Source organism: Gossypium hirsutum, chromosome D11, assembly GCF_007990345.1.
Source record: "Gossypium hirsutum isolate 1008001.06 chromosome D11, Gossypium_hirsutum_v2.1, whole genome shotgun sequence".
NCBI lineage: Eukaryota > Viridiplantae > Streptophyta > Magnoliopsida > Malvales > Malvaceae > Gossypium > Gossypium hirsutum.
This window is the reverse complement of record NC_053447.1, coordinates 44,443,755-44,465,197: the sequence shown is the minus strand read 5'-3', so window position 1 is coordinate 44,465,197 and position 21,443 is coordinate 44,443,755. Positions and strand designations below refer to the sequence as shown.

Here is a 21,443-nt window from a genome sequence, read left to right as displayed (position 1 = left end):
ACGAGTCAATTGTGCTGTATTCAGATCTTCGAGAACAAATCAAAGGAAAAGTGATCGAGTTTAAACAACCCACGTAGTTGAGGCCGTTAATCCGAGTTGGTTTCATCAGAGTGCAAGGCTGCTAGAATCTTGAATCAGGAACACGTGTATCTCGATTAGATAATCGGTAAGAATTTGATACGATCCCAGCTAGGAACGCCCGTGGTTTAGCTCACAAAGCGAGCCTCGCAATTCTTGCAAGCTCGACCTAGCTCAATGGAGCTCAATTAGGCTTAATGCTAGCTTATTGAGCTAGATTTTATTTTATTTTAATCTCATGCATTTTAGGCTTCTGGAATAAATTAAATGAGTTAGTTTAATTAGTTAGTTCAGCTCAAATAATTCTTAGTATTTAATTTGTTAAAATATGGACAAATTTAATTATGTGTGTTAAATATGTTTTATGCATGCTAGTAATATGTCTCAAGTCTATTAAATATGTTCTAATTAGTACAGCTTTTTAATGTGTCCTAGATTCAGACGTTTTAATTATGTCCAAAGTTTAGACAAATTTAATGAAGTCTAAATTGTGTCTAAACCAAATTAATTGTGCAGCCTTGTGCTTGGACGAGATTTAAGGAGGATGAGCTGCTAGTTGCCTTTTCCTAAGCAAGCTCTTGGTCTTTGCAAAAGCAAGCATGGACAGCATTAAAGAAGCTACTATTTTCCTCTTCTCCATTGACCATTCAGTCAACACAATTGCCATTAATATGCCGCCCATTGAGGGAGTGTACATGCATTGGACGACATAAATATGGCATGCTGTTGGTTTATTTTTCCAAACACCTTTCTTGTGTATAACAAAAGACACATGAAGTGCTATTGTTTTTCCTTCTTCCCAAAGCCGAACATTTAGCTTTCGAAACATCATTGAAAGCTTTCACATTGCTGGAAAAATTTTATTCACATGGATGACCATTCGATTGGGTGTTTTCACACCTAAGAGGCTGTTTGTGTGCCCAAGACGTTACTAATGCTGTTGCTCATTTGGATTCTCAAGGCTAAATTAATGAAGAAAGTTAAAGCTTTTGGTTGCTCAATCAATGGATTCTTCCAACTTAAGTAATCAACTCATTAATCGGCTGAATTGGAGCAATTAAGCTGCTGCCTATTGTCTTCCCTAATGCCTAGAATACTTCAAAGGATTCAGCTTAGATAGTAAGTTATTTCAGCTTATTAATTAGCTCAATTAATCTGATTGTCTATGACCAATCGGCTAGGCTCTCCTTAGGCGATAAATAGTTTGCTATTTCATTTTGTAAGGGACTTTTGCCAATTTGATTTATGAACATTGTGTTCTTGAGTGAGTTTGTCTCCTCTCAAATTTCATACAAGTCTCGTTGACTTATCAAGCGTGCTAGTGGCGTCTCCTGACTTGTTTCCAAACTTATCACCGTAACCTGGTGTGGTGCTCAACAACCTTCTATTTCGCAAAACCACCTTAGACAATATAGGAATCAGGGTGACACTTTTTAGTGTTGAATCATTCCTGAAATTTGAGTTCAACTATCCATCCCCACCATTTATTTTTAAACTTATCTACCTTTATTTTATCCTTAAACCGAGCCATCAAACACACCACCTCCTTTGTTTCTATCCTAAGTCGAACCTACCAACACCATAACCACTCATCTAAACATCTTGAAAGCTTCCACAACCCTTAGCCTAAATCACCCATTTTTGACAACTCTAACTACTCCTCGTTGACTATTGGGCAAACTCGTGAATGACTCGAATCAACCCAAGCTGTCTCGCATCATTTGGTATTAGAGCTAGAAAATGAGGAGCACCGACGTTCGTGTTAATCTCGGAGTAGGTTCATAGAAAAAAATTTTTGAAAAAAATTTTCGAAATAAATTAAAAAAAGTTGTATTTATTTGCTTTGTATTTCAGCATATTGTAATTGAAAAAAAGGGAATTACGAAAATTCAAAAACAAATACGAGTATAAAAAATTTATTATTAATAGTGAAATTTTTGCAAGTTTTGTACTTATCCCTTTCTATTTCTATCTCTCAATCATCAAAACATTTCTATCATTGCTTTTACCCCAACGCCACACTTAACCATTTTCTTTCTTTGTTCAGCCTACCCTACACCCAACATTATCCCTTTTAACCCATTTTGAAGCTGATCCCAAAGCTGCCATAGGTTTATACGAGAGTGATAAGAGAAGTAAAAGGCAAGAGATTGTGAGATCATTTGAGAAAAGAAAAAGCCAAAGCGAGCGTAAACACGAGTGGAGAGAAAACCTTTTAGTTTCTTCCCTAGTGACCTGTAAATAATCATGTCTCGAGAAGATTTTTCAGCTGATAAATTTCAATATTGGTTGAAAGAAATGGAGAACATGCTCAACTGAAAAATTAGGCCTATTCAAGACAAGCTAGAACCTTGAGCAACATCCCGACAGAAGCAAATCCCACCAAGTGAGAAAATAGAGTCACGATCACCATGAAGACATATTTCTGATGACCATTCGAGAAGAGATTCTTATTGGGATTCCTACTCGTCAAGAAATTTGAGACAAAGAGAAGAAAGCTTCGAGTTTGAGACTTTTCGAGGAGACGAATCAGAAAGTACGAGTCATATTTCGTATATTTTAACGAAGTCCCTACCGGAGAATCATTCACGAAGACTTGATCGAGATACCTATGAGAATACTTTCTCTTTCTTTGAGCAAAACCCTTATCTTTTCGATTCCTTTGTTTCATCCTCAAGTTGTAGTAAATCGAAAAAGAAGAAAAAGAGAATGAAAATGAAAATGATAAAAGAAAAAGAGAAGTGAGAGAAAAAGAAAACGAAAAAGAGAAGATTGAAAAGGAAATTGAGATTGAAAAAGGAAATGAAAAGGAGAAAATTGAAAAAGAGATTGAAAAACGAAGAGAAAACGAGTTAGAAAAAGAAATGAATGAAAAAGAAGAGCGAGAACAAGTGAGGAATATTTCTATTAACCATCATATTAGTTTTCCTTGTTTTGTTTCCCTTCAGGTTTCTGAAAAACCGAAAGAAAATTTTTGACTTCATTATACCCCCGAGAAGAGAAGGTTTGTGTTAATTGAACAAGGTAAATCTGATCTTTGTTTTCCTACTTTTAAAGGTAAGACTCCTGAACTTTTTGAAACATCCTTGTTCTCTTCAGCTGGTGACAAAAATCGTGTCGTTGATTTGGTTCTTGTAAATCACTTAGATCGTGACTTGTTTGACTGTCCTATCTTATTTATTGATGATCTATCTATTTTGGTTGTTGATAAAAACATTCTTGCTTTTGATCATCATGATTTTGTTGGCAACCATATGATTAAACGTAAATTGTAATGTCCAACCAAGCTAATTCATGAATCATGTGAATCTTTTCAATTACCAGTTTGTGATGCCTACGTACATTTTTTAACTCATTACTCACATTTTGATCATGACTTACGAAAACCAATTGTGATGTTTGAATGCCTTAAAACATGTCCATATTTGTATCGAACACTTGACGAGGCATCGACAAGTAAATTAGTGTGTTTGCCTGATTGTAGACATGGTGATTTGCATCTATCCATTCGCATGCATTATTTTTTTCTTGTTAAGATTATGCTCGGACTGTAAATTTGTTTGCATTGCTTCTTGCTAACTCATGGCTATAAATTTCAGATCACTCATTTGCCATTCGACTTTTTCAACCAAGGCAAGCTGCGTGAACGTTTCTAAGTAAACCAACGGCTCGACTTCAGGACAAGTCGTTCTGAAGAATGGGGGAATGATACGATCCTGGCCAGGAAGGCCTATGGTTTAGCTCACAAAGCGAGGCTCGCAATCCTTGCAAGCTCGACCCAACTCAATGGAGCTTAATTCGGCTTAATGCTAGCTCATTGAGCTAGATTCTATTTTATTTTAATTTAATCCCATACATTTTAGGCTGCTGGAATAAATCAAATGAGTTAGTTTAATTAGTTAGTTCAGCTCAAATAATTGTTAGTATTTAATTTGTTAAAACCTGGACAAATTTAATAATATGTGTCAAATATGTTTTATGCATGTTATTAATATGTCTTAAGCCTATTAAATATGTTCTAATTAGTACAACTTTTTAATGTGTCCTAGATTCAGACGTTTTAATTATGTCCAAAGTTTAGACAAATTTAATGAAGTCTAAATTATGTCTAAACTAAATTAATTGTCCAGCCTTGTGCTTGGACGACATTTAAGCAGGATGAGTTGCTGGTTGCCTTTTCCTTAGCAATCTCTTGGTCTTTGCAAAAGCAAGCATGGATAGCATTAAAGAAGCTGTTGTTTTTTTCTTCTCCATGTGACCATTCGGTCAACACAATTTCCATCAATGTGCCACACATTGAGGGAGTATACATGCATTGGACGACATAAATATGGCATGCTGTTGGTTTATTTTTCAAAACACCTTTCTCGTGTACAGCAAAAGACACATGAAGTGCTACTATTTTTCCTTCTTCCCAAAGCTAGCCATTTAGCTTTCCAAACATCATTGAAAGCTTTCACATTACTAGAAAAATTCTGTTCACATGGATGACCATTCGGCTGGGTGTTTTCACACCTAAGAGGCTGTTTGTGTGCCCAAGACGTTACTAATGCTGCTGCTCATTTGGCTTCTCAAGGCCGAATTAATAAAGAAATTTAAAGCTTTTGGTTGCTCAATCAATGGATTCTTCCAGCTTAAGCAATCAACTCATTAATTAGATGAATTAGAGCAACTAAGCTACTGCTTATTGCCGTCCCTAATTCCTAGAATACTTCAAAGGATTCAGCTTATTTATTAAGTTACTTCAGCTTATTAATTAGCTCAATTAATTTGATTATTTGTGACCAATCGACTAGGCTCTCCTTAGGCTATAAATAGTTTGCTATTTCATTTTGTAAGGGACTTTTTCCAATTTGATTTTTGAACATTGTGTTCTTGAGTGAGTTTGTCTCCTCTCAAATTTCGTACAAGTCTCGTTGACTTATCAAGCGTACTAGTGGCGTCTCCTGATTTGTTTCCAAACTTATCACCGTAACCTGGTGTGGCGCTCAACAACCTTCTATTTCGCAAAACCACCTTAGACAATATAGGAATCAGGGTGACACTTTTTAGCGTTGAATCATTCCTGAAGTTTGAGTTCAACTATCCATCCCCACCATTTATCTTAAAACTTATGTACCTTTATTTTATCCTTAAATCGAGCCATCAAACACACCACCTCCTTTGTTTCTATCCTAAGTCAAACCTACCAACACCATAACCACTCATCTAAACACCTTGAAAGCTTCCACAACCCTTAGCCTAAATCACCCATTTTTGACAACTCTAACTACTCCTCGTCGACTATTGGGCAAACTCGTGAATGACTCGAATCAACCCAAGCTGTCTCGCATCATTTGGTATTAGAGCTAGAAAATGAGAAGCGCCGACGTTCGTGGTAATCTCGGAGTAGGTTCATAGAAAAAAATTTTCGAAATAAATTTTCAAAATAAATTAAAAAAAAGTTGTATTTATTTGCTTTGTATTTCAGCATATTGTAATTGAAAAAAAGGGAATTACGAAAATTCAAAAACAAATACGAGTATAAAAAATTTATTATTAATAGTGTTGAATCATTCTTGAAGTTTGATTTCAACTATCCATCCCCACCATTTATCTTAAAGCTTATCTACCTTTATTTTATCCTTAAACCGAGCCATCAAACACACCACCTCCTTTGTTTCTATCCTAAGTCGAACCTACCAACACCATAACCACTCATCTAAACCCCTTGAAAGCTTCTGCAACTCGTAGCCTAAATCACCCATTTTTGACAACTCTAACTACTCCTTGCCGATGATCAGGCAAACCTGTGAACGACTTGAATCAACCCGAGCAATCTCGCATCAGCATTAGTTTGCAAGTTATACCGGGACTAGCTACGAGAGGAAGAATTGACAGTTAGGACAGTTTTAATTGCTATAACTAGCTTATTGTTTGGAGGAGAAAATTAAATTTTGAGGATCGAGTTTAAGGCTAAAGCTTATTATCTCTATTTAAAAACCGAAATTTATTTCCCAATTTAATTTATTTCCAATTTATTTAATTGTTTATTTATGCTATTTCCATTATTTAATTTCTAAACAATTCAAAACTCCTCTGATTTATTTGTTTAGTTTTTAGCAGGTCCGTTTGGAGTCGTGGGCACGACTATTGCCACAGTTATTGAGGCAATAGAAATTCTGATCACAAGTTAAATGCAAATGTTGATTATAATACCAATCCCCGTGGACTCGACCCTACTATCGCTCTTTACTACTATCTAGAGTTATTTTAATTGTAGAAACTATTTTTGGTGGTTTTGACGCCCATCACCCCACTAGCAACTTAATATCTTCATTTTGATCGTCTTCAACATGTGTGCACATGACAGCTTTAGATGGTATGTATTCTCGAGCATATTTGCGAAGTTACACAAATTCTTCCTCGTACTCAGCCACTAACATACGACCTTGTTTCAATTCCTAAAATTCTTAATGTTTCTTGTTGAGAAATCACTGATTAACATATTTCTTCCGGAACTCTATCTGAAAGAATTCCAATTTACACGATCCCTTGGTACTACCGCAATCAATGTATTCCACCACTAATATGCCAATTCTTTTAATAACGATATAGCACATTTCAGACATTCAACAGGTGTACAAGATAAATCATCGAAAACCCTCACCATATTTTCTATCCAAAATTAACTTTCTTTGGATCATCTCCGGTTGTACCACAAAACTCTTCAACCCCATATTTTTTGATTTTATCAACTGGAGGCTTGCTTATACATATTTGATCCAAATCTTGAGGAACTACGGGGATCAGTTGCGGTACAGGTGGGGGTGGAGGTCGTTGAGCCACTGGGTTCATTCTCACAAACTCAGTAAACCACTTGGTCATCATATGGAAAAGAAGGCTTCTTTAGTGTCTCCTCTCCGGCCTTCAAACACGGGCCTACTACCACCAAAAGCTACCTTGTGAATGAAGGTTTGCATATTACGTTCTATTTCATCGGAATCGACTTGGTTGGATGAAATCTTATCTATATAAAAACATAATTCAATTTAAGTTAAGAGTTATCACACTAACATATGTTATATAATGGCATGTATTTCTAGACTCCATACATGCTACGTTCAGTTTGAGAACCGACTAAATCGTAGCTTTGATACCATAAAATGTAACACCCCTAACCCGTATTCGTCTCTGAATTAGGGTTACAGAGCATTACCGTACAATCAAAAACATTTAAACTTAACTTTATTCAATAACATAAACAAATCATAAACCAATATATACATACCGTCCCTAAATCGAGCCTTCGAGGCCCGAAAAATACCGTAGAAATGATTCGTGACCAAATTGAAATCATTTGAAAATTCTAGGAAAAGCCATAAAAATTTGGAAATAGTGGTCACACAGCCGTGTGGTAAAGCCCTGTGCCTCACACGGTTAAGACACACACCTGTGTCTCAAGCCGTGTTACCTTCGAACTAAGGACACACACCATGTCCCAACCCATGTCCTTACCCATGTAACTTTCTAAGTAGGGTCACACGGCTATGTTACACACCCGTGTACCAAGCTGTGTAACTCTCTCAGTTGCTCTACACGCTCGTGTGCCAGACCGTGTGCTAGACCATGTAACTCACTGACTTGCATACAAAGGAACTCTCAAATGACATACAGCCATGTTGCCAGGCCATCTGCCACACACAGCTGAGTCACACTCCCTTGTCTCAGGCTGTGTGGACCCAAAATTCGCCTACAATCAAACCATTTCACTACCATATCATGCTCAACTTCTCAAAATTCAAGCACACATTAAAGGGACCTAAACATTACCAAAACATACACCAAAATGCCATTTTTAGAGTCAAAACAACTAACCATTATGTCATTCAAAGACACCTCAAATGCACAAAACAACACTTTACCTAAACATGTAAATTTTACCACTTTTCAATCATCAAATTCTAGTTCAAAACATACCAAAATATGTCACAAACTTGACCATTATCATACCATTTCAAACATACACTCAAAACATGCATAATAAGATAACTGAAATGAAACAATTTAACAAGGATGATGATGCCAACCAAGTTAACTTCCACAACTTATACATGACAAGTCATCAACTAAACATTCAACAAAATGCTATTACAATTCACCCTATACATGTCATTATAAATCTTGTCCAGAACATTTAAATCTACCGATATATTTTTTGGATAATGTGATAAATCTCTTATGAACTTCTAACCAAATCGAGCTTTTGATAACCTGTAAAACATAGGAAAGAAAATATGTAAGTAATTAATGCTTAGTAAGCTCGTATAACTAATACACAACGTACCATTTCATTTGCATAATGTAAATAGCATAAGTGTAATACCAACTAAAAATATAAGCTTAGCATAAAGCCTATACAACATTATCAAATTCACAAGTTACTACATTTTTACATGGTTAAAATGAATCCATCCATAAACAAGTAATATACACATGTATTCACATCATTTAGATCACCATTCCTTTTGAACACTTACCATTCCATTTCCTTTTCATACCCGTTGAACCATCTAGAATTCCATCAAATACTCAAGAAAGCTTACACAAAGTGTGCCTTTACATATAACCGTAACATTTCCTTTACATCATTACTCACACGAGCTGTAAAATGGGTCTGCTCACATGAGCCGTAGGTCAGAATGTAAGCTACACGATGCTATTCACATGAGCTATGGAGAATCCGCAACAAATGTAGGACGTTAGCCATCGGTAGGACATTCAAGACCAGCACTCGAAACATGAAATCCCTAATGACATGTCATTTGTATCCTACGAATTCTTCAGGTTGAACCGGGACTCGATAATCGTCATATCGTTTATTTGTTTATACATCATTCAGTTCACATTATAAATAACATAATAACATACAATTTAAATAGCATCAGTATGATAATCATTCATATGAACTTACCTCGATGACTAGGATGTAGAAGTTAAATTGAGCTAATCCGTAGCTTTAGCTTTGCCTCAATCTAGGTTCGTACGTGGTTGATCTTGATCTAAATAGACAATTTCAATCCATTTAATACTTATAGTGTTCAATTTAATCTAGGTTTCATATTTATGCAAAATTACTATTTTGTCCCCAAATATTTTAACTTTTCACAATTTAGTCCTTAAGTGTATAACTTTAAAGCTAACCATTTTAATCTCAACCCATGTTAATCAAATATGCAAGGGACCTTGAAACAACTCATATTTACCATTATTTCATAATAAAACCCTAGATTTCATACCTTTAACAATTTAGTCCCCAATTTCCAATATTTATCAAAAATTACTTTACAAAACTTGTTCATTTTTTAATCAAGATTCATAATCTATCATTTAACATCAAAAACCATTCAAGAAAATTCATGGCATAACCCTCAACCTCTAACAATTTTACAAATTTACCCCGGGCTAGCTAATTTAAGTTACAAAGAACTTAAAACACATAAAATCATTAAAAATGAGGCTCAAAAACACTTACATGCACCATAGGAAGCTTGGCCGAACCTCGCCCTCTCCTTCAATGGTGAAACTCGATTGTGTAGTGTAAAATTGAAGAAGATGAATGCATTTTCTTAGGTTATTTTAGCTTTATTTACTCAATTACCTTTTTTCCCTTTAATAATTTATCAAAATTTCTCTAAAATCATGTCCATGCACATCCACTAATCCATTTATAGTATAATTACCATTCAAGTCCCTTAGTTTAAAATTTCATAGCCATTTGACTCTTTTAACTAATATAACTTAACTTTTACCATTTTTATGATTTAGTCCTTTTAATTTAATTAACCATTTAAACATTAAAATTTCATAACCATTTGACCCTTTTAACTAATAGAACTTAACTTTTTCTATTTTTACGATTTAATCCTTTTCATTTAATTAACCATTTAAACATTAAAATTTCATAACAAAAATTTAATATGACCTTAATAAAATTCCATAAATATTAAAATAATAATAAAATAATAATTTATTCATCAGATTTGTTGTCCCAAAACCACTATTTTGATTTCACTAAAAATAAGCTGGTATAGGGGACTATTACGGTGTTTTATTGGCTAAAAATATTCTCATAAATAATCTAGCCAACTAATCAAAGTTGTTAATGGATCCCTGGAGAAATGGTAGGTATCACAGTTGAGCAGTATTAGAATGGGTCATAGAGAATGTAACACCCCAAATTTTGGGCCTAGAAGTATTGGGCCTTGAGCTTGGAAGCGGATAGGAGACCGCTTTTAGATATTTTAGTTGTGCAAGTGAGTAACACAAATTGCATGTTTGGTTGAATGGCTAAGTGATTTGAGCGTATTTGGGAGTGCTTGATAAGCCTAGGCTCAAGTCTGGCCTTTGGTAAAATTTTAATTTTTGGCCTCTTAAAGGAACTTGGATGTTAGCTTACAGGATTTATAATTATTTGTGGTTGTTTTATGACACAAAGAGAGGGGATGGTCTAGTGGCAAGTTGGCGTGCTGTTTCTGGTAGGGGACTGGAGTTCAAGTCTCACTGTATGCAAATGGGATTATATACTTTGTTCATGAGAAGGCAAGAGTTGGTGTTGGATTTGAACTTTGTTGTTGGAGAGTTTGAATTGGTCTTGTGAGTTGGTTGTGAAGGATATCAAGTAGGGATAAGGGGAGAAAATCAAGGAGAGAGGGTGGAGATTTTCAATGAGTTTGATGGCTTGAGAAGTCGTGCTGAAATAGGTTTCTTGCTCTTGGAATTTCGGCTAGGGGCTTTTGTTAGGTATATCTAAAGTGACAGAGTGGTTTTCTTGGCTGGCTCTTTTGTATGTTGTCGTTTGGTCTCTCATTTTCAGCTTTACTTTTGCATATTTTCTCTAAAAGAAACCGAATATTGTTTCTTCTCTGCTTGAAACTTCCTACTCATCTCCTTTTAATCATTTTTTTTGCTATATCGACCCTCTCTTTTACTTTCATCTCTACTTCTTTTCCAATTCCATTTTTCCTTTCTCTGTTAGGCTAAATTCTCATACTCTCTCCCTCTCAAATCTCTTTTTCCTTTTTGTTTCGGGCTAAATCTTTTTGACTAACTATTGCAAAAATACGTTTGTTTTATTAGTAAGGGGGTGTTACAACCACTTTATTAACAATCATTCTTAGTCAAATTTCTTTTGGCTCTATTAACAATCTTCGTTTTTTGCTTTTCTTTCTCTTGGGGGCCTAATGTATGGTTGTTATTTAACAACTTTTGATCTGTCGAATCATGTTAGAAGGGGGGATTCGCCCTGGATCAGCAGTGAGGCGCTAGTATCTGTTAGATCTAGCAAGGTGAGTGTTTGTGGTTTAGTAAATAAAGTTTATGGATTAAGAGTATGCGTTAATCTTGTGTTGTGTTGGTTATAGGTTTTGTGCTCCAAATTATTTGCACTCTTCGTTGTTGCAATCAGGTGTGTATTTGTATGCGGTATTCGATGATCAGCTGAAAAGCTGAAAGTATGTGTTGTTACACTGCTATGACTGTAGATTGGTAAAATGCCAAAAATTTAGAAATATGGCTATGATGTCGCACGAGCGTGTGATTGTGTGTGTGGTGAACCGAGCCCACGAACATGGGCGTTAGTATGTAGAAGCCACCACGAGCGCTCTTGTGGTCTTGGGTTGTTCTGGGCCTCGTTAGGACGAAATGGGTTGTGTGGGCCCAATGGGCTTGTGGACGACAGGGATAAAATGTATGTGATGTGGTAAGTGTTGTTGGACTGTGACGTTTGCATAGCTGGGGCCGTTATGGGCCTCAATAGGTCGAAATGGGCCACATGAGCCCAATGGGCTTATGGGCCCACACGGGTAAAATCCTCGGTAAGTGATCATTGATAGGTTGGTTTATGAGGCTCGCGATGTCGTATGTGAATCTAGACTAAATTGGCCACACGAGCGTATGGGCCCACTTGGGCCCAATAGCGGGTTTTGGGCCCATATACACTATTCTAGCCATGTAGGTTATCTGAGTTGCTTGAAGCGACGATAGACCTTTTAGGAGGTCATAATAAGTACTGAGACCCCGATATTTGTAAAATGACCATAATAGCCATGTAGGGTAAAATAACCGAAAAATTCCCATAGGGTAAAATGACCGTAATGACCCCATAAGGTAAAATGACCGTAATGCCCCTAGAGGGTAAATGACTATTTTGCCCCTCGAGTGTAAATGATTGATTTGTCCGTGATGTAAATGACTAATTTGTCTATGATTTAAATGACTGATTTGTCTGTGATTGGTATGATTGATTTGTCTGTGATTTGTATGACTAGTTCTGAGCATGGCATTATGCATACACGACATACTGTATGGGGTTGGGATACTGTTATCGAGGAAGTACTATACTGGTGGCTCTGCCACAATCACTGTTACTGGTGGCTTGGCCACATATACTATTACGGGAAGCTTTCCTACGATATTGTTGCTGGCAGCTTTGCTGCGATTCTACTGATGGCTTTGTGTCGATCATATTACCGTTACTGATGGCTTTGTGTCGATCATATTACCATTACTAGTGGCTTTGTGCCAATCATATTACCATTACTGATGGTTGTGTGTCGATCATATTACTGCTACTGATGGCTTTGTGCCAATCATATTACTGTACTTATGGCTTGTAGCCATTTTGTTTATAGCTTATAGCTATCTTGTTTATGGCTCTTAGACATTCTGGTTACTAGGAGCTTTGCTGCGATACTGATTAGTGCCGCAACCGGTGCTGATATTGGTGTGTTGCCTGGGTGGGTCGATTTTATCCCCATATAGTGTGTTGGTTGGTACGGGTGGCGTGTCGGCTGGATTGGGATGGGTTGCATGATTGCATTGTTGCATTTCTATTACTGATTTTGTCACTGTATTGGGCTTAGGCCCACATGTATTCTGTTTCTGATTCTGATACTGTAATGGGCTCAGGCCCATACTACACTTTTATTGTTTTGACTAAAGCCACATTGTTCTGTTACTGAAAATGGCTCAGGCCAAGACTGGTACTGCTTATATTACTGACTGAATGATAGGGGATTACACACTGAGTTTTTGTAAACTCACCCCGTTTTTAACCTTTCAGGTAATCCCCAGCGTTAGACGGTTCGGAGTTGCGAGGGACTCAGAGAGGGCCACACAACTGCACAAGTTTTATTCTGTTTTGCTCATTTACTAAAGCACTTTGATTTTGATTCGGGTTGTAATAAGGCCTCAAAAATTTTGGATTTTAAATTCAGGATTTTAATGATTGTGATTCTTATCTACTAGAAGGAGAACCCGATTTTCCAAAACAATAACTATTTTCAAATGCTACATTTTCGCAACTCAATTTTTTTTAAATAACACATTTTCGCAAATCATTTGTTTTAAATTAAGCTTCCGCAACAATAAGGTTTTGAAGGTAACAACATTTCTTTAGTAAATCTCGATTGAAAATAAGCAAACGCAAACTGAGGTTTTGTACAAGTTTTAAATGGCAAGAAGTTTGAAATTTCAAGACGGGTTTTCAATGAAAACATGGTTTTCGAAAACACTTCAATGTGACACATTAGATTCGTCCATAATGTCTAGGCGGATTTGGGGTGTTACAGAGAAAGCCTATGATTTCACATTTTCAGAAGCCTTAAGAATGTTCATGTGGTTGTTGTAGTGAGCTGAATGGTCTTCTAGGTCACTCGCACATGTAGAAGACAAATTAAGGAACTTGAAAGAAACAAATGGGTTGTGAGTCAAAATAGACAGGGGCTAAAGGTTCGTTGGCATAAATCCAAGAAACTTCATCAGACTTAAAACCCTTAGCTTATTGTAATAACTCCAATTAGGGCTCTAATTTGTTTTTCATCGAAAATAACTTTGTTTCGTGATTCCTACTCTGGACAATTGACAAGTTGAAGATCTCGTACCACTTTATTATCATCACGATCCTTATTATCTTTACAAATAGTAGACTACGTTGTGCCTTATAGTTCTAGTGCAAAGGGAAAATCACTACCATTGGCAACGCCTTTGGTTGCGCACAACTCTACGATCAATTGTTCATAGCAGATATTTTCTAATCTAGAAGACGTTGACACTCTTGTTGTTCTTCGAATTGACACTGCTGAGCTAGGAGTTATTCCTCAATGAGTTGCATTATAACACCCCTAACCTGTGTCCGTTGCCGAATTAGGGTTACTAGGCATTACCAAACAATACACAGCATAGGAGAGTCATTCATTACTATTCATGTTTAAGGTAATATAAACTCAATTATACGAATCATATGTACATCCTTTATAGCATTCAAATAATCAAATTATAACATAGCTTAATACATGACAAATTCCATGTGCATACATTGAGACATTCAAACATATATCGAATACATGTCAACATATCTATTTATTTTGAATAATATCAAACATATCAATTCCTTAACTCTGCATGTGCGCATGTTAAAAAAACCAAATAAACTATTACCCACCAATTATTGTCCAAACACATATGCAACCTTAGTATCATTACCATATAGCCGAACATATCTTTAATGTAACATAAATAATGCGCATTTTAGCCTATCGCTATGAACCATTATAAGAGCACAAAATACAAACCATAGTACACCCCATTCGCATACTAATTATCATGCATAAATTGCACTCACATAACCAATTCCCTTCTCACCTATTTCGGCTCTCAAATTTAGATTCAAAAGTAGCACAAAAATTTTACCATTCAATATTAAGCTAACTTCTCCATTACAAATCACGATCATTATTAGCCATCACAAGTCGAATCTAAATAACCAACTACACATGATCATATCGTTGGCATGCACACTTAATTTACTTATGACTAGTCGATTATAACCATTAACTTGACATTTTTAACTATCCAAATGGTCATAATTTCAATCATCAAATATAAACATAATAATCATACCATTCCATCCCATAATATATGCCATAAACACACTTCTAAAATAAATTAGCATCATGGTCGAATATAAATTATTACCCCTTCCCGAATCATATAACAAACATCACAAACATATATACTCAGTATTAAGCTTACTAACTTGAACTAATTCATAATCCATACATATCATCACTTTAAACCATAAGCATATACCAAGCACACCACACATATATGACATGCATATTACTTAACTAATATATTACATACTATAACTCAACAAGCATCCATCATTTACCTCCTTGTCGAAACACATGACGAAATTTACACAACCATTAGCATTATAATCAAGCCATTTTCACATGGCTAAATATATACATACTTCAAGATCAAACATAATATCTAGCCTATACATGCCATAGGTTCAAAGTTCAAACTTAAAAAATACCGAAAAAGCAATCGATAGTGTGACGAAGTTCCTTGACGATCCCCGAGCTCTTAACTAGCTTCCAAAATCTATAAAACAACTAACGAGCACACACATGTAAGCTTAAATAGCTTAATAAGTCATAAGCAAATAAAATTATTAAATGAACATTAGCATTATAATTTCAACTAGGCCGAATATGAACAATCTTATATACATATAAGTCACTCTTTTATCATGCATACTTTATATCATCATCGCAAGTACTATACTTACCTTTTTTTCATGAACATTTAACTTTGCACGTACCTGAACCATTTAGCTTGATTTCACATTCGATCTTATCACAACATTGCCCGTTGAACCATTCGGAATCAATAAGGATACTCAGATAGCTAGAAAAGCTTGTACGATGCCAACGTCTCGGACGTGGTCTTACATGTAATCAACTATCGATGCCACTGTCCTAGACAGGGTCTTACATTAAATCATATACGATGCCAATGTCCCAAACATGGTCTTACACGTAAATCTCAAATTGATGGCAACATCCCAGACGTAGTCTTACACAAATTCTCAAATCGATGCCAATGTCCCAGACATGGTCTTACACGAAATCACATATCGAAGTCCTATGTCATGACACGAAATCACCTAAGGTTTGTACGGGGCTTTCGGACGTTGTAATTCGATTGATTCATGCTCGTAATAAATTATTCCATCCTAAATTCAATTTAGCAATGTAGTTATACATACATACAATTCAATTTGACTATGTACATAATAAATGCATTCAATTTAACATCATTTATTCACTTGTGAACTTACCTCGTACGGAGACGAACGAATCGGAATGACTAATCGACAACTTTTGATTTCCCCCGATCCAAATCCGATTTCCTCTTTTCTTGATCTAATTTAATACAAATTTAACTTATTTAATCACATATTTACTCAAATTCATACAAAAACACATAAAAGGGCAATTTCCACTTTAGCCCCTAATATTTACATTTTTCACAATTTAGTCATTATTTCACGAAACACAAAATATTCAAAATTTCACCAAAATCAAATATAGCCGAATTTTACTAAGGTTCATAGCAGCCCATTTATTTCATTTATTTTACAATTTCACCCCTCAATTTCCAAAATTCACAATTTAATCCTTAATACACATTTTTACTAAAAATCACTTAATTAAACATAATAATCTAACAACTTATTTTTATTTTCCATCATCAAACAACAAAAAAAAACAATTTCTCATCAATGGAAAATCACAAAATACACAACCAATTCAAAAATTCAAGCATGGGCAAGCTAGAATTCAAAGCAACGATCTCAAAAATGTAAAAATTATCAAAAACTGAGTAAAACACATACTCGAATCAAGCTTCCAAAGGTGCTGAATATTCAGAGATTTCAAAGCTTTATTTCCTTCTCATGTTTTGGGCAAGAAAGATGAATGCCTGGCCATTTTAGTTTTTGTTTTATTTTATTTCATGTTATTATACTTTTTACTATTTTAACCTTAAGTATTTAATTAGAAACTATATAATGGTTGTCCATATTTTTCCACTCAAATATTTAATGGTCAATTACAACATAAGGACTCCACATAATAAAAGCCGTAACAATGTAGCACTTTAACAAATAGCTAGCCACTTTTGCATTTTACGCAATGAAGTCCTTTTATAAAATCGAGTGCACAAACGATAAAATTTTCACACGAAACTTTCACACATATTAATTCACATATTGTAAACACCAAAAATAATATTAAAATATTTTTCTAACTCAAATTTGTGGTCCCGAAACTACTGTTCTGACTAGGGTCCAAACTGGGCTGTTACACGCATCTTTTTTTGTATTGTAGTAACATGGTGTTAAGGACTAGGTAGTTGTTGTTGTTAGGAAGGTTGATTTAGAGGACGACCACAACACTAGACTGTAGTTGGGAAGTCAAACCAGAGAGAATTTGTTTTATAAGGTCATATTTTGGATCTTGTAATGTAATAGGAGATGATGGGGTGTTATAAATTGAAGGAGAGGCCACAGTGACTAGGTTGGCTAAAGGAGTATTGAGAACATTCAAGAGTTGGGTTAGGGTTTCTATGATGGACATGGTTGGGTGAGTTGATGTTTTGGTTTGGGTTGAGGGAAATTCAATGTTAGTGGCGTTATTGGCATTCATTAGAGTGGAGAAGTTGACGGGTTGGTGTTATTATTATTTTAATGTGGTCATTGGTAGCATCATTTTGATTCTAAGACATTTCCAGTCAACACTCATCACACCAGTTGTTTATACAATGATACAACAATAAGAAGATCAAGGTGGAGCAAAGGAGGCGAGTTCACCTAAAGAGGCTGAGAGTCTGAGCAGGGACAAGAGGATAGGCTACTAGAGAAGATGACTGCAAAAAGTAGCTTAAGTTATCAAAAGTTCGATCCCTTCTCCATCTTCCTTTAAGGTATTTATAGGAGAGGTCCCATTGTCCATTGGTATGATGTGGCAGGATATACATTTAGCCCCATAAAATGCGTAAAGGATAATCATATCCTTATATCATCGGACTCAATCAGTACGAGGTAGTTATGCTTAAATAAACTCCTTATTGTCTTGGTAGTGACTTCATACTAGGACAATGTTCATACTTAAACTCAGTTGGATGACTCCTTCGAGGTGGAATGGATGGTCATACTCAAAGGTAGCGAGGTGGAGGTGGCCTGTTGAGATGCTATTTCGAAAGAAGTCAATACAAAGGTCAATGATAGTGCTGACACATGTTTGAGTGGCGGAGAGATATAACAATACTAAAGACAAAAACTTATTTAACGAATTTTCCAAACAAATTTCTAAAGTTAATTAAATCATTATTTCTCACTTTTTTATATGTTAAATATAGTATAATTTAAATATAGTATAGTCTGAAACACCTGAAAAATATGTTATATAATAAAGGAATAAACTATATTAGGATAATCCTAAAAAGTATAGTTTATAGGCACTAATAAAATAGTGTCACGTCATTAAATTTTAAAGATAACAAAATATTATTATAGACTCATCTATATCTTATATCTTCTCCAACTTAATTTAAATTGAATCAAATCACTTAAAGTAATTAATTTTTTTAAAATTATAAACAAATATATTTTCTTCTTTTATAAATTTTAATCATTTTGTTTTTTTTTTCATAAAATAATATGTTTTATTTGTGTGCAACCAATATTTTTTAACAATAGTATTTTTTGTACAATTTTTTTCATGTTATTTACACATAATTTTGATAATTATTTTACCATAAAACTTGAACCCCAAACCTTTAGCTTGAACCTTGAACCTCGAGGTTCAAGGTTTGGGTTTGGATTTAAGGTTCAGGGCTTGAGTTTGAATTTTAAGTTCAAGGTTTAAGGGTTTGGGGTTACGAGTTTAAGATTTAGGGTTTGAGATTTTAATTTTAAGATTTAGGATTTGGGGTTCAGAATAAAAAAATTACCAAAATTATATGTTAATGCAAGGAAAAAATTGTTGAAATGTTATTAGATAATTGGAAATGATCCATGAATAATGTGGTGGGGAGGGTCCATAAAATAATTTTTCTATGGATAGTGTATAATAATAGTTTGATGCCTTTAAATTTTAATGATGTAGCAAAATTTTACTAATGCTTAAAAGCCTTAAATTTTGAGATTATCCTAATATAAGTTATTTCCATATAATAATCATAATATTAAAAAAAAAAAGTGTTCACACTCCACACCAATCAGAATGTTTATCTTCGAAGCTGGGATTTTAAAAGCATTCGTATTAAATTGTGCCCATTGTTTTAATATTTTTCCTATTTAAAAGAACTTTGTTAGTTGACTAAGCTAATTGGTCGTTCCCCAACAATAGTCAGCTACCACAACTCTTTTGGCTTGATTCGTCCTTTCAGCTATTGATCTGCTGATTACTATTTCTAATGGAATTATAACTAAGTGAGCTCATTGTGCATTTGTTCTGTTTAAAGTTATGAACAGCTTTTCGTAAGGGTAGGAGAAGAAAAAGAAGATAAAAACAAGGAACGAATTTCACAACTGCACATAAAATGGTATTCTAGCTTGTAGCCTTCTAATGCTAATTTTCAAGGCAAAGAGCTAAATTTTGGCTTGCATATGATACAATTAAAAAAAAAAAAGAGTGAAAGAAAGAAAAGCAAAGAATAACTACTAAGCTAATTCACCTATAACTATGTATGAAACCTTCGCGATCTACCGGAGTTATTATAGACAATATGGTTTCTTGCACCGGAGGAGGTTCCGACGAACTTGCCTGAGTACACCCAACAATCTTTTGGCATGTGTCGACCAGGCAGTGCCTGCATTTGGGGCAAGATGAATGAGCGCTTAGCCACTTATCAATGCACCGGACATGGAACCCATGGTTGCACTTTGGTAGAAGTCGCACGCGGTCACCTGCTGTAAAATCGGATAGACATATGATGCACTCAGAGTCCAAGCCGGGCAGCTTCAAGTCCGCAGAGTAGTTTACTGTTGGAAAGGTCTTCAAGGCTTTTCTCTTGACCCCTTTGTTTGCTAACCGACTAGAGGTGGTGGCTCCTGATTCTGAGGCTACTAAACTCGAGCACCTTAATGCACACCTGATGATGGAATTGAGTCCAAGTGAGCAAATAAGGGCACACAAGAGTACTGATAGAACCATAACAATGTTGGCTTCGAAGCTGTTATTACGGGTGTACAGATCCGAAGAATTGTGGTGGATCTCAGGGCTTGGAGGAGATGCTGTAGTTTGTGTAAGCAGCAACCTTCTACAGTGGAATTCTCCGAGCAAACCTTGAAGAACTTGAGTGGGTATGGATATGGACATAGTTTTGGCAGGGTTAATTGTGAGTTTAAGATTGTGATTCTTTCTAGGAGGTTGTTGGACTAGGGGGCTTTATATATAGGAAAAGGTGGGAATTTGAATTTCTATCTTTGACTCAACATAAAAAATGATATGAAATATACAGAACACAAGTACATACAAATGGAGGCTCTTAGGATAAGGTTTTCTTTGTAGTGAATTATAGTTGAGAATAATCTGAGGGTTTATACCACCGTCGGCACTTTATCTTTTATTTTATGTAGGATTACAACCATATGGTTACTCCACTGACTTTTGTGAAGCTCACCAAGCTTTCTTATCAAATAGGAAAAGCCCACTTTCTGCTGTAAAGAAAGTGCCACCTCGGCAGTTGGCTTTCACGATCATATCTTGAAATGCTCTGTTGGACCCATTTCTGCAAGAGCCAGGAAGGAGCCATTAAGCTTTTCCCAGTGTTGAAATTAGTAGGAGGATACATTTCTTAGTCCTAACGTTATTTCATCAACAGTACTCAACTCGAGTGGGCATTTCAAGCTTCTGCCCAGACAAAGATTTTAATTTTTTTTAAATACAAACTTTGTTCTAATGTACTAAAGCGATAAATATGCCAAAGTATTTTTGAGTCAGACTCCACTAAATGCTATATTAATCCTTGTATCAATTCTCTTCAGCTTAATACGACAGTCATGAATTTATTTATTCCGTATATTGCTTTCATCCCATAGCCCTATCCTTGCTGTTTTTTGCTCCATCGTCTGTTGGTTAGTCTCACTCACTGACGCATACAAATTTGGTAGCAGAGAAACAAATTGAAACTCGTAAGATTTCGAATTTTGTACTTCGATGGGATATCAAAACTACTGTTTGATTTTGTTGAGATCCGACCCTCAACTTGTTGGAGTTTTATCTTTTGGTTTTATTGAGAGTTTTAGTTGGTATATAGAATGAGAATGTCTCGAAGTACCTAAATTTCAAGTGGAAGCATTTTTCTCATAAATGACTAATATGTCATAATTAGTGACGGGAAACAAAATCGTTTCAGTTTTTACAATTCCCCTATTCAGGCATTCCAAGATGTTATTCTATTAACTCATTAGAATTAAAAAAACAAAATCTTAATCGGAAACAATGCGCTAAGGTTTGAGCCCACAACAG

The 21,443-nt window shown here is 35.3% G+C and overlaps 1 protein-coding gene across 1 annotated transcript; it reads right to left on the bottom strand.

Annotated features, from left to right (window-relative positions):
* Positions 1-19,476: 19,476 nt before the first annotated feature.
* LOC107913716 (RING-H2 finger protein ATL78) lies at positions 19,477-20,720 on the bottom strand. Its single transcript, XM_016842389.2, has one exon. The coding sequence runs from the start codon at positions 20,289-20,291 to the stop codon at positions 19,644-19,646; it is 648 nt and encodes a 215-aa protein (XP_016697878.1). The 5' UTR covers positions 20,292-20,720; the 3' UTR covers positions 19,477-19,643.
* Positions 20,721-21,443: the final 723 nt, after the last annotated feature.